The following is a 15,267-nucleotide window of genomic DNA, read 5'->3' as shown; positions in this document are numbered from 1 at the left end:
CAACAGCTATCATCCACCCTGATCTCCATTCGAAAAATCTGAGTGAGTCCTATAGAATCTATGTAGAAATTTAAAATGGATTAATCGGAGTTTATAATTGGGGGATAAAGCCGTTGGTTGATTGCAACAAAACACCCACTGTTCCTCAGTGAGTGGATCGTGCTACTCAGCATTTCACGCTTGAAGGGCCTTGGGTGACGATAAGGGGGCCGAATTCTGCATGTTATTATAAATTCTTGTGATGAGTCTGCGGGGGAAGTCAGTCTTAAGCACGTTCTCTAGGGCAAGCAATCTAGGAGGTGGGTTGGTGAATGTGTCATGTAGTGCTCTGCACATGGCTCTAAGTTTGTGATGGAAAAATAATTCGAAGAAAGAAACTGCACGTCCCTCCATGGGTTCGGGGGGAGCTCTGAACTCCTCTCCCGGGTAGAGGTCCGCAAAAGTTCGTATTCCCATCTTCAGAGCTAGCGCTCTACTTGCCCCCCTCACCCATTGTAGAAAGCATGGGGTTGTGTGCCAGTGGGATAGAAGAGGCATATAAGATTTTGAGGTTCGCTCTTTAACGTAGCTTGTCCCATGCCCACCTCAATGTTTCCACCGTGTCAATTTCTCCTCGAGGTTATTTGTAAGTTTGGCATAGGGCCACCTGGAGAGGCACTGGAGCAGCCAAATCCATTTCCACTGCCATGTGCGGCTGGAAGGGGGTTGGGTGCGCCCAGAAATGCAAAAATTGTGCCTGTGCACTTAACGCATATAGCTGAATGTCGGGGGCCCCCATCCCACCCTTGGACAGTGGCAATTAACAGTTCCCATGAGATACGTGCCTGTCGGCCCACCCAAACCATGCATATCAATAAGGAACGGATGGAATAAAAAAAGGTCTGCGTGAGAGGGATCTGGATATTAACAAATAAGTACAACAGTTTTGGCAGTATCCCCATTTTAGCAATGGCTATTCTCCCAGCCAAGGACAGGGGGAGCCCGGCCCACGTGATTACTTTGTCTTCCAGCCATGATGCTGTTCGTCCGTAATTCATGTCCCAGATTTCTTGCATGTTTCTGCTGAACCATACACAGAGTTATTTTACCGGGCCATCGGCCCATTTTAATGGGTAGTCAAGAGGAAAAGGTGCAGTAGCGTCCATTAGGGGGAAGATTGTGGACTTCGTCCAATTTATAGAGATTTCAGAAAGACCATCAAATTTAATCAGTTCACGGAGAATGGGAGCCGTATTCGTCTCTAGATCAGAGATAAAAGGTAACATAGTCAGCGTATAGTGAGATTAAGAGGCTCCTCAAACTGAATCCCAGGCCTCTGACTGTGTGATGCTGCCTGATACGAGCTGCCAACGGCTCCATTGCGATCGCAAAGAGTAAGGGAGACAACGGGCACCTCTGTCTCGTGCCCTGTGAGATGATAAACGGTTTCAATAGCATTCCATTCACCCTTACCCTGGCGAAGGGTCTTCTATAGAGCAGTCGCACCAGACTCAGAAAAATGGGGCTGAACCCCATCCTCTCCAGGACAGCAAAAAGTATGACCACTCCAGCGAGTCAAACGCCTTCGTAACGTCAAGGAAAATCACAGTGGCCTTCGAGTCAGGATGAAGATAATGCACAACCGAAAAAAAGGTTCTAAGATTGTGAGATGTAGAGCGCCCAGGTATAAAACCTGATTGGTCTGGGCGGGCGATCAACGGGAGTAGAGGCAGAAGTCGATTGGTGACCAATTTAGCCAAGATTTTGAGATCCACATTGATCAACGACAGTGGACAGTAAGAGTCAAGTTCATCTTCCGGTTTCCCCGGCTTAAGCAAGGTAATTATAATGGCCTCATGCATGTAGGATGGTAGAATACCTGTGTTTTGAGGCTCCTCATAGAGCGTCTTGAAGTGTGGTTCCAGTTCCTCGGCATAGGCTTTGTAAAAGGCTGTGGTCTGCCGTTCGGACCCTGGAGCCTTGTTCGATGGAAGACTTCTGATTACCTGAAGTACATCTTCCACTGCAGACGCTACACCAAGATATTCCCTATGCCCCCGTCCCAACCATACCAGCTCAAGCAAGTCTTAAAAAGGGCTTGATATTATCTTGCACAGAGCCATGGGTAGACGTATATAGTGTAGAATAAAACTGTGTAAACTTGTTCAGTATGTCTTGTGGACCTATTAACCCTTGTGGAGGGACCCCCTGACCTCCGTAATGAAAGCTGTTGTGCGTGGTGCACGAAGCATTGTTGCTAGGGTTTTCCCCGGTCTGTCACCCTCCCTGTACCTCCTGGCTTGTGTGAACTTGCCTTGAAACTTTACTTCGCACTGGACCTCCTCCTCAAACTCTAGCAGTTTTTTCTTCAAGTTTGCCATTAAAGTGGGGTCATCGGTGGTATACACTTGTGTTTCAATTTCCTTAATCTTAAGCGTGCCCCTTATAGCCTTCAGCACTCCTGCCTGATGAGCCATGCATTGCCCCCTAATTACCCCCTTGAATGGCTCCCATAGAGAGGCTTGGGTGGAGACTGAGCCGAAAATAAGAGCGAAATAGTCAGTTATATCCCATCTTATCTCCTCTTTAAATGCCTCGTCTAGCAAAGCATTGGGGGGAAGCCACCAAGTGAACATTCTGGTGGGAGAGTCTGGTAGCAAAATGCGCAATAGACGGTGCATGGTCCGACAAGGACCTTGGGAGATGAGATACCGCACTTGTCCATGACGCCACATCCCTTGACACCAACCAAAAATCCAGCTGAGACCAGGCCTTATGGAATTACGAAACGCACGTACCTTCCAGTGCCATGGGGTGTCTGTGTCACCATATGTCTATTAGATGACCATCAGAGATAATGGCATTGAGTGTAGCAGATGCGTTGGGATGAAGGGAACGGGACTGCCCTTTCCTGTCCAATGTGTTGTCCAGTATTGCATTAAAGTCCCCTCCCCACATTATGGTGTCACAGGCCGTAGCTGGAACCCTGGCATCCTGAAAAAAGTTTGAAGGATCTAAATTGGGCCCGTAGACTGCCACTATAACCACCCGGGTCCCACCCAGGGCACCCAGTAAGATAATGTACCTGCCCTCTGGATCTGTGTGGGATTTGCTTTCCTTCCAGTCTAGGCACCGCCGCACCAGCACTGCCACCCCCAGGGAATAATTAGAATATATAGCGGAATAGACATGCCCCCAACGTCTGTGGTGCAACCTATTTGAAGGTGAGGTGTTCAGGTGCATCTCTTGCAACAAGCACACATCAATATGATGTCTAACTAGGTAGGAGTGAACCAGCCGTACCTTCCTATAATCATTTAAGCCTCGAATGTTACATGTTAGGAAATATAAATTCGACATCACAAAATTCTTTTGTACCAGTGGATTACCTGAACATGAGCCCTGTAAGCACTAAACCTTTCAGGAGCATCGCTGTGCAGTATAATAGCATATTGGAATATAAACCAACAACCCTTTTTAGAAATTGAGTATGAACCACAATGCCCATGCAGGGTATTCTAGACTTTGAAGCATGACTCTGGCTAACAGAACATGAACCTCCCCCCTCCACCCACTCCAACCCCCCCCAAATAGGTTGTGTAGAATCCCCCCCCTCCAACATACACAAATGTATGTTAGACCCCAATAACGGCAAACCAACAAATGGGAAACATCCCTGGGGGCACAGTGTCACCGGCATACACCCATGAAGCCATGAAGAAGATCACAGTCCACAGCTCCTCCAACAGTTTGCCGCCTGAATTATGCAAGCTAAATGTGCAGTACAACTACAATCACAGTTCTGTACATGGAAGAGGTAAAATAGGAATGATCACATCAAAAAGAAAACGTATATTGACCATGCATAGATTAATCATTGTCACTTAGCCTGTCTCCAGAAGCCTCTTCGGCGCCCAGACTCCGCGCCTGCTTCTTCTTGCCCCCAACATGTTTAGCAAATTTAAGTGCAGCTTTGGCATCCGTAAAAAAATGGGCCGTGCCCTCGTAAGACACTTTGAGTTTGGCAGGGTACAACAACGAATAGGGGATCTTGGCCTGAAGCAGGATTCGTTTCGCAGGCAGGAATTCTCGACGTGAACTTTATTTAACATTGATTGCAACATTTAAATAAAATTATTGCTAATCGAATAGTAATGTATGTGGATTTATTGATTCATAGAGATCTGTCAGAATTTATACCCAAACGTTAGCTATCAAACAACACTACTTATATGATTGAAGCAACTGACTTGTTGTTTCCTTGATTAAATTAGCATTATTTGAAATTGATCGATCTAATCGATCAGGTTCAGAAAACATGGGGCTAGTGTTTGTGTACATAGCAATGTTTTTTTGCCTGTTCATTATTACAGGGAATTGGTAATCCAGGAATCCTCCCAAATTTAATTCATCTAGTAAAGAAAAATCGAATTTGGAATATGTATGCTCCGGTTGTTTTTTTTGGTGTTTTTTTGGGGGGGGGAACGCTAGTGCTAAGACACCCTTGGGTAATCACGTGTTATAAAACGTTTATTTACATTATATTACAGTATTTATAATACATTAATTACAAATAATGTAAAATTTAGTTTAAAATGTTCTATTGGTCTTTATCTATGGTCTTGTATGGACTGCAATGTTTGTAAACAACAAGACAAAAGTGAAAGAGGTAGAAGTACAGCGTATAGCAATGAGTAATTGAATGTACTGTATATTTGTTTCTATAGTGTAGTTAATAAACACATTTAAAACAAAATAACAAGGGACTGTCAAAGTAAATTATAGCCAATTGATAAATCCAGTTTTAATTCATTCACTTATCTCACACCTCCTCATCCTTGACACTACTTGCTGCTGCGCCCCAAAACAAGACAAGAGCATCTCTCTGGACACGTGAGCATGACACCAAAACACTTACCACATGGATTTATAGCAAATATAAAACGCTGTCCACATTGCATTCCCCCATTGTGTAATGAGAAATGTGTCTGATCACGTATATCTGCTTCCCATAGAGGGCTATGAAGCATAAACCAAATGTAACATATCAATACCTTGTTTTGCAGCATGAATCTGTTTCTGGATTCACATGCTGTGCATTACTCCACCATCTAGTTGTTGGGTCCGTAATAGTCTTTTTTTTCTGTGTGACGTCAGACGGTGCCCCGAATGTTCCTATGCGTAGTCACCATCTTCAGATTCTCCTTTCCGCCATTGGATCTGAAAGCAAAGGAGAAGCTGAAAGATTTTGGGAAAAGTCCGAAGTTTTCCAAAGAAAACATCAATTTGCCGAAGACTGTGAAGAAAAGATGCACAGAGAGAAGGGAATCTTTAACTCTCCCTTTCTGACAGGGGACCCCGCCGGGAATAACCACGTGATCGGAGCATGAGACATGGTAGGGAACATGAACAAAACACCCCCAACTGCCACCACAAGTTTGCACAGAGAGACCCCTAAAAGGTCTGCAACCTCTGTCTGCCAAAAGACCACAGAGACCAGGGCTGTGAAGCCTGCTCTTCACTTGTCCTGAAAACCTTAACGGTACACAGAAGACAGAGGGTGGAATTTTACCACACGGGGCCAGCATTATCAAGGCATAGATGGCCCACAGAGAACAGGAAATGGCCAGCGATGACGATGTTGAGGAGGCAGAGATAGCCGGCGGAGGATCAGATGTCAAAATCCTCAACCCTGATGCAGAAAAAAAAACGGCTGAGAAGAAAGCGGCAAGATGCACTGAAAAGAAGATCCAGAAGATAACAAAAGCGCTGAAAGGCCCACAGCATAAAACCTCTGAGAAAAGACCCTAAAAGGCAATCTCTACGTCGAAGAAAATGTCGACCGAAGGTTAGCCAAGAGCAAAAGATGCCAACGGATCCCAGCCCAGGGATACCGATGCCACCAAGATGTCTGACATAGACGGTCCCAGCCATTTGAAAGAGTGCAAAAGGAAAGAGCATGCATCTGAGTCTTTAGGACCGTCAACTCTGAAAAATAGGCCATCTCTGATGCTAGATGCTAAACAGAGGGTGCAGGAGGTCGAGAACAAAAAAAGGCGTCTTGAGGCAGAAATGGCGGCGGTACTTCAACGGAAGATGGCGTTTGACGACTCCTTAAAAGAATATTGCATTCAGTCTTAACCTTTGACTACCTTTGAGGGTGAAGAATCTGCGTTGGAGGCTCCGGCGACACCTGAGCCCCCTGAGGAAGCACCCCAAGAGGAGTTCTACGAGCCCGAAGGAGGAGCAGGGGTTGACGAAGAATTGTGGGTCTACCTCGAAACAGACTTCCCTGAAGAGGCAGTCGAGAATTACCCCTCGAGGCCATCACCTCCTGATGATCTCGCGATTTATAACATCATCATCAGGAATGCTGCCAAAACATATGGGGAACAACTAGAAGAGGAAAAAGGAGACTCATGTTTCCTGTTGGAAACTCTTATGCCTGTCAACAAGGGTAACCTGTACCTGCCAATATTGGCCCAGCGTTTTATATCAAGGCAAGGAGGCATTCAAAGAACCAACAACTACTAAAGTGGTAACTGCAAGGGTCGAAAAGAAATACAAGCCCTCGGAAGAGGACCCGAAATACATCCAAGGTAACGTGTCCACAGACTTCTTCATTTTGGCTACGACCAGAAAGCGAAATAACGCCCATACCTCCACCGGACCACCACCTCAGAAAAATAGGATCTGGTGGGTAGAAAGATGGAGAGAGAAGCAGCGTTACAGTGGCTTATTGCCATCTCGAACGCCTTGATGAACAAATATGGGCTTCAGCTATGGGATGAGATGGAATCCCTGGTGCAACACCTCCCTGAGGAATACAGGAAAAGAGCAAAAACAGTCATGCAGGAAGGGTGAAATGGGGCCAACACTTGCCTAAGGTCAGCCCTTTTTGTGGCGGACACTGCCAGCAGGCAGGTGTGCATGGGAACAACCCTCCATAGGCATGCCTGGTTAAGAATATCGGGATTTAAACCGAAGGTTCGGGCATTTATCATTAACAAGCCCTTCTCAGTAGATGCCCTATTCAGCCAGGCAGTCGACGAGTCCTTATAGAAATTAAAAAGGACAACAAGACCGCTAAGGCCATGGGGGCTGTGCAATACAGATGACCTTTCCAGCGAGGCGGAAACATATCCTGCAGACCAACAGGTAGAACACACTTTCCATCGGGCCAACAGCAGCAACTAGCACAGACCAGCTCACAGCAAGCCTTGCAACCGTCCACCTACCAACAATGGCAACACACAGCAAGGCAGTCCTTTCATACACTAGGAATGGTGAGAGGACAAACCCCGAGGAGGAGGAGCCTCCAGCAAGTGATGTGATCTCAGGCGTAGACCCCCACAAAACACCAGTGGGAGGAAGGATAGGCTACTACCCACAGAGGTGGGAAAAGATCACCACTGACAATTGCATTTTAAACATAATATGTCACGGATATTGCATAGAACTGGTCAAGAAACCACCCCAAATGCCCCCAAAACCAAAAATGTTTTGAGGAAACGAAATTTTTAACTCAGAAAATAGGTCAAGGAACTCTTGCTAAAGAGAGCCATATAAAGGGTACCCATACAGGCAAGAAATCAAGGAAACTATTCACCATACTTCCTGGTCCTAAAACATGATCTCTCCCTACAACCATTCTTGGACCTCAGATTCATAAACCAATTTAGCTGCACACAACACTTCAGACTTACAACTCTGCAGGGAGTGGTATCACTCTTAAAAATGGGAAGACTACATGGCCACCTTAGACTTAAAGGATGCCTACCTACACATCCCTAAGAATCGGGACACAAAAAATACCTACAATTTGTATAGGAAAAAGTACACTGCCAATCCAGGCTGCTGCCATTTGGAATAAAGTCGGCACCATGGGTGTTTACAAAATGCCTTTTAGCAGTCGCAGCATACCTACGAAGGAAGCAAATAGGTATACCCATACCTAGACAACTGTCCGGTGAAGACAAAGTTCAAGACTAAGTGCAAAAGGAACATTCAAACTGTAATCGCAACATTACAGTGCCTGGGGTTCTCTATGAACCACAAAAATTAATTCACACAACTGGGACAAGTAATGGTGTTCCTGGGTGCAACACTGAACTCAATGACTGCATGAGCATACCCTGTTCAGAAAGGGGTAAATGAAGGCAACGGCAGAGCAAACTCTCCTTTACGAGAAGGGAGGTGTCTGACAGTGAGGACAATTATGAATCTGGTGGGCATGATGGCATCATGCATACCACTAATAACACATGCAAGACCACACATGTGACCCTTCCAAGAAAGGACCTGCAACAAATGGTCACAATCTACTGAGAGTTGGGAGGATCTAGTGGTTGTCACATCAATGGTACAAAAGGAGATACAGTGGTGGCCATGAATAAATGTGACATTAGGGGGATCTTTCAAAACTCCGACAGTGACCATCACAAAGGATGCTTCCCACAAGGGTTGGTGTGCACACAAGAACACATTAAAATAACTGGGACAATAGAACAATACAGTGAGCTGAAGCACATCAATTTCCTGAAGATGAAGGTGGTGTTCCTAGCCCTGAAATCGTTCCAGGCACACATAACAGATCAGACAACATTAATATAAACAAACAAACACAACAACTATGTTCTGCCTGAACAAACCGGGAGGAACTAAATTGTTCAGGCTTAGCAAACTAGCCCAAGAGGTATGGCAATGGGCAATACAAAGAAATGTAACACTACAGACTACCAGGAAAGGAAAACACTGAGGCGGACAGACTAAGCAGAAAAAAGCAGCTCCCACGAATGAGATCTAAAACCGCAAACACTTGAGCGAGTGTTCATTACATGGGGGAGACCAACAATAGACCTAAGATAATCACCAACTTTCATGTCAATCCGACCATTCAGTTGCCTACTTTCTTTAAAGAACCAAAGACTGAGACAGAAAGAGCCCTACATACTTTGGATGCAAGAAGGTCTTTGATGTATCATTTATAAGAATCAAAATGGTTCCACAAAGGAAACCAGTTATTTGTCTTGTTTGCAAAAGGAACCAAAGGGAAAACGCTTACCAAGGAAACATTCCCAAGATGGATTGTGGAAATGATGCAAACTTGCTATTCTACAGCAGGAATAACATAACCCATAAGACCAAAAGTCCACTCTACATGGAAAAAGGGCGTTGCATAGCATCCCTTGCAAACGTGGTCATGGTTGCCATATGCACAGCAGCGCCATGGGCATCGCCATATATCTTTGGAAAGCATTACTGTTTGGACATTCAAATGAACCAGGAGGCACAGAGAATGTTACAGGTTTCCAAATACCTCATTTTATCCCATCCAACCCGCAGGAAGGGTTATTGCTACATAATCTAATGCATAGCATGTGAATTCCAGAAAATGATTCATGCTGCAAAACAACATGGTTGCTTACCGGTAGGAGTAGTTTGGCAGCTTGAAGGGTTTTTTGAATTCACTTGCGACTCACCCAACTACCAAGAAATGGGAAATATCGCAACCAGGTGGGAGGAAACTGATAAAGAAAGTATACAACCAGAAAGGAAAGAAAAGTGAATCGGAAGATGCTGACTACGTACAGGAATATCGGGGGCACCGTCTGATATCACACAGGGGACGTACAGTCGACGATGCCCGAAAAGAAAGAAAGATAAAAAAGACCCAACCAGAAAATGACTGAATAATGCGAAGCATGTGAATCTAGAAAAGTCTTCAAGCTGCAAAACTTCTCCAACTGTTAAATAACCATTTTGTTTTCTTTCACAAGCATGTGAGTTGGTGCAAACTGAGTACTTTGTCTCAAAAAATGTAGGTGTGTGATTAATCTTAAATGTGTACGTTTGTTGTTTCAGAGACTGACTGATTCATTCAGGCGGTATGACACAGATCAAGATGGCTGGATCCAGTTGTCCTATGAGCAGTATCTTTCGATGGTCTTTAGCGTTGTATGACCTCGACCATTTGAAGTCTGTGACCAAGAAGGATACAGAGACTTGAATTGCCAAATCGCTTACTTCCTGTCAATTGCTGCACAGGAAATCTGACACAAATGAGCATAACACTCATTTGCTGCATCTCAGAAATTTTGTACAATTCATCTGCATCAGAATCTAACTTGTATACAAGAAGCATATTTTTTACTTTGTAATAAATGATAGCCATATTGCACTCTAAGTGCTAGATTTAAACCATGTATTACTTAGTTTAACGTGCCAGATAACTTTAACAGAAACTTTTCTTTTTTAGCTTTCCTGCATGGAAAATAAACAAAATGCTTAGTGTTTTTAGACATGCCAAACCCCATTGTAGACACCATGCTTGTATTGCTAGCTAAAAAGGGATAGGAACGTCTTAAATGTACAGTACCTGCACAATATTTTTAGCATGGTGCCTTACTGTAAAAAATAAGTGTAATGTATTCATTTTTATTACCAAGTACAGAAAAATAAAAACTAAATATTGCACAGTTATTGAGAATTTTGTATGTTGCTTTTTGCTATAAGCTCATGGAAAAATCATTGTTTCAGCATTGGCAGTCTGTAGGCATCCTCTAAAACTGCCAGAGACCTTCGGGTGGCTGATAATCTTGAAACGGTTGTAACATCAATTAATCTGGTAACCTTAATTAGCATTTACCAATGTGTAGTCAGGAAAATATAGCTGTACTAAAATAAAATTGAGACTTTCGTTTACCTTATATTTTACTTTTGGGGTGCTGGTCATGGACTGAGCAGCCACAGTCCTGAATATCATAGGATGAAAAGGGGTAGCACAACTCCTCTGCTACAGTCCACTCAGTCACATCGCACACCCAGCGCTCCACACTTGGAACCACCTGTGCCATCCAGGTTATCGCTACACAACGTTTAGCCAACAGTATCAACAAATGTAGAAACTTCAATACCATTTTCTGACCCTTTTTTTTGACATATGTACCCTGAAAGACAAACAGTAGGTTCTGCAGCTCATGGGATCGGTACCACCACATGCAAACTAGCAATCCCGCCCATCCAAAATGCCTGCACCAGTGGGCAATTCCATGCCAAATTTAAAATAGAAGCTGCAGATTTCTGACGAACCACCTGTACTCCCAGCCTCTCCTGAATGGCCTACACACTAAATAGCAGGTCCTCCTACACCTCATCGTCGATACTGAAGACTGGTCGGAAAAGGTGGAGGCCCTATACAAAGGAACCCATGAAGCCCGAATGAAGTTCTGCTCATTCAAAGTCCTCCACAATTGGTACTGGACTCCCTTGAAGCCGCACCGGGACGGTTTATTGCCGCACTCAGTGCTGGAGATGCCCGGGAACGAATTGCGACCCCCACCCCCCTCATTCTCTGTGAATGTCTTCTGTCCAATCTTTATGGTCCTATGTTGGAAACACTATGAATCAATACCCCTACGCCTTCCCCTTACTACCCCCACTATGCTACTACACGACATCCGAGACTCACCTGACTTCACTCGCCTGCAACGCCGTTGCTTGCACACAGCGCTCTCCACAGCCAAACTATGAATTCTCCGGCATGGAGATCACCCCCCTCCCTCACAGGAAGACTGGAGTGCCGCGATGGTCTAAACGGCATCCCTCAAGCGTGTAATTTATGGAATGCAAGATCAAGAGTAGGTATATAAATCAACTTGGGAACCCTCTCTCTACACGCTAAGGACTGCTACAACCCAAACCCCTCCTCCCCTACACAACCCAAACCCCTCCCACCCCCCCTTGTGCACACAGACTGGCACTCATCCCTCCCCCCACCCATTCCCTTCCTCCCCAAACCCCCTCCCTTCCTGCTACGAACAGTCGCAGCTCAATATATACTACATGGCATAACATACACCCCCTCCCCCCTTCTTTCTCCCCCAGGGACGCAATCCCAACTCCTGTCTGTCCCCCCCCCCCCCCCCCCCAAGTCCTCCAATCACAGATTGTCATCTCTAGGCATAACGTACACCCCCCCCCCCTCCCCTTATTCCGCCAGCTCTATCATCGTCACTTCCCCAACTGCCACCAGTGACCGACGTAACTAATATCTGGCAGACACAAAGTCAGTGCCTTTGCCTCTCCTGGCTTCGGATTTTTCTACTGGAAGTCTTACTGCAACGCTTGTCACTATTGTATAATTGCTCTGCACCACACCATTGCAATGGTATATGCCAGAGACCTTTTCTTATATTGATATATTGTCAATGAGAAAGACACGTTAGTAGTAAGATGTATACCTTTACATCCCCCGCTCACCCCCTCCCTTGCCCCTTCTCTATCACCTTCTTTTTTTCTCTCCCCTATTCCTCCATAATTTGATCTACCCCGCCAAAGAACAGATGTGCATCTGTTCTGCCTCATTTTGTCCTTTTCTTAATCACTGGACAATGTTCAGTTTCAACTGCACTGTTGTATTACCGCCCATTATTCCAAATTACGACACAAAAAAAGAAGCTGCAGGACATTGGCAGTGAGGGAAGTTCGGTGGTCGATTTGGGTCCATTTTTATGCAAGGTCAAAAGAGTTATGTCTGTGCTGTGTCGAACTTGAAAATGGGTTAGCTCTAATCTAGCCCTACTCAAGATGGATTTCACCAATGCACACATTCGATCCCACTGTGGGTCTACAATGTGTGTCCCTAGTTTATTTCTCCATGCTGCACCTATGGGGGGTGGCTTATGGGTCAGGTCAGCTGTCATTGCTTTATAGAGTGGGTGGACCAGATGTCTCCCCTCTCACCTTCCCAGTTCAAACATGAGAAGAGCTTGGAGCTGTGGGGAATGAGGTCCTTATCTCCTGAACTATAGCAGTAAGGCTTGCGTGTTGCAGAAACTGGCCCATGCCTAAGTTAAAACTGCGCTGGGCATCTTTGAATGAGATAAATCCTCATTGGGGGATTCCCCCAACTTGTCCAAACATCTCTCTCACCAGGCGGGCATGTCCACTGCTTTCGCGAATACCCTAAAGGCCGGCACATCCCAAAAGACTAATTCCCTATCAAAGTGGTCCACTTTCAAGACCACTTTCACTGCTCATTCCCATAAGGTAGCTGTGTATTTAATAGGATTCGATACGTGGCACAAGTCCTAAAAAAAGAAGTGGGGAGGGGACTAACCAAATTAGGCAGTATGCAAGTGACATCATGGTGCGTGACATTACCGTGTGTGACATTGCACATGGCATCACAGGAAGTGGCATCACAACCCATGAGCTCAGAGGAAGTGACATCACAGGAAGTGACGTCAGATCTTAAGATCTCACACATATGCTTAGCAGGTCTATCTTGAGCACATCTACAATATTTGCCAAATGAGATTTTGTTTCAGGCTTGTGCCAAAAAAGTGACGCAACCCGGACTCAAAATCTGAGCCTCAACTTATACATTTATCTTTTTAAAACCCTGCCTCATTGGCAACAGGGAGAAATATGGCAGTAGATCTATTCTGCTTAATTGCAAAGTCTGCATCTTATGGGGTTAAGGCACCTGCTGTAGAATCTTTGTGTGCCAACTAAATCTCAGGGAACAATAATAATGGAAAGATAACGCTGAAGGTTAACGTATTTGCTGGAGAGATCTGTGTTTTGTTTAGTTTCATTTTTTTGAATGAAAGCAGCCTAGAGGGTTAATAAATCTCCTGCAAAGCACATTATGTACCATGCAGATGCAATTGTTTTCTTTTATGTAAATGGGTAAGTGGCTTACTGGTTTCAACGCAGAGATCCCTTTGTTACTTGCAGTTCATAAATTGTAATCCTTCTAATATAGCACCATGAGCTATAAAGGACATGTCGCTTCGGCACCTTGTAACCCTCACTGTGTTATCGAATACATCCTGTACATTGATTTACACATTTAATGTCAATGTATAATTGTGTATGTGTGATGTAAAGCTTTCTGACACACTATTGAGATGAGTAGCACTGTCCAAGAAATAAAACAAAATAGTGTGTAAATACTGGGACAGACCAACACATCTGACATTCTTACAGTGCATGCATATAGGTCTTGCATACAGTGTCTGAACAAAGTGAAAAGCATGCCTCTCAAGTATCTTTCAAGTGATAAGCTGTGTCTTTGCCCTCCATTTCATTTAGGTATGAGCCCAATCCTCCATCCCCCCCACTGCACGTTGCTGTTCTGGAAGAAAGCAGACCACGTGCAGGCGCTACTAAATGTGTCCTGGTGTTTGAAAATTACACCAGGACAAGTTTAGCATATTTTTGCGGGATCCAAGCTACTGGCAGGGTAGACTGCGTCTACCCTTTGAAAATAGTGGGTAGACTCCCTCTACCGGAGTATATCCTCAACTTGGTCCTTGGCCCTCGCTTCTGCCCCCCTTCCCTATCAGGATCTGAGGGAGGGAGAAGCCACTAGTTGAATCCTCCAATAACCTATGTTCATAGTTACTCCCCTCTGTGAGCCAACATGCGGTGTGATGCAGCTGGGAGGCCAGGTAATACTGTTCCAGGTTGGAGACCACCAGTCCCACTCCTCTAGTGGGAGAAAAAGGAAGTCCCTTGCCAATCTACTGCGACCACCTGCCCAAATCAATTAGGTAATGAGGGAATTCAGTTGCTTTCACACGCCCTGAAAGAGCTGGTCAAATGAGTGCTGCAGGTAGCAGTCACCACAGTAAAAACACCATCTTAGAAATGTCAACATGCCCCATGAGGGAAAGAGGAAGAGTGTTCCAGAATATAATGAATTCCTGGGGCCCTCCGTGACCCCGGTTGTATTGTAAGCGTTTTTGTACTGTATGTGCCACAGTCATGCTCAAGTAGCCGAAGCAGTCCGTCTCCCACCGAAGAGGTAGCTCTGGCAAGGTCTTCAGGGCACAAGAGAGAAGTGTCCCCAAGGAGAACACTTAAGATTTACTGTCGCTGCCCAGCATCTTTCCCGTAGACGAGAGCCAAAGCGCTGGCCAAATCAAAGTGTAAGTTCCGCCTCAAGGTCCAGGACAACGTCTCCGTCTAGCCAAGGAAGTGCCACAACAGTCAGAAATGCAGTTATGCATTCTGGATCGGGAGGATGGGGGCAGTGATGTACCTGCTCTAAGTGGGATTTGAACACAAGAGTATCATCAATTAGGTATGTGGATCTCGACCCTGGGGAGGCTTAGAATGGAGTACAGGGGAGAGAGGGGTCTCCCGCTTGAGGATCCATGCCTTTAAATGTCCAAAGCTATCTCCTTCCCTATGCAGAAGTTGGCGATAGGATTTCAGTGCGTAAGTATCTAGTCTGTCCCGCACCTCCGTCACCTGTCGCAGGGCCTCTAGTTTCGT

The 15,267-nt window shown here is 45.2% G+C and overlaps 1 protein-coding gene across 2 annotated transcripts in view; it reads left to right on the top strand.

Annotated features, from left to right (window-relative positions):
• PDCD6 (programmed cell death 6) overlaps window positions 1-10,461 on the top strand; it is a 123,017-nt gene extending 112,556 nt beyond the window's left edge. For both annotated transcript variants that reach the window (XM_085606912.1, XM_085606913.1), the window contains exon 6: window positions 9,844-10,461. In XM_085606912.1, coding sequence (XP_085463038.1) covers window positions 9,844-9,942 — 99 coding nt within the window. In that variant the 3' untranslated portion in view covers window positions 9,943-10,461. The remainder of the gene's footprint in view (window positions 1-9,843) is intronic.
• Window positions 10,462-15,267: the final 4,806 nt, after the last annotated feature.

This window comes from Triturus cristatus, chromosome 5_2 (genome assembly GCF_964204655.1).
Source record: "Triturus cristatus chromosome 5_2, aTriCri1.1, whole genome shotgun sequence".
NCBI lineage: Eukaryota > Metazoa > Chordata > Amphibia > Caudata > Salamandridae > Triturus > Triturus cristatus.
Note: the sequence above shows the minus strand (reverse complement) of the source record. Positions and strands in the feature narration are given on the sequence as shown.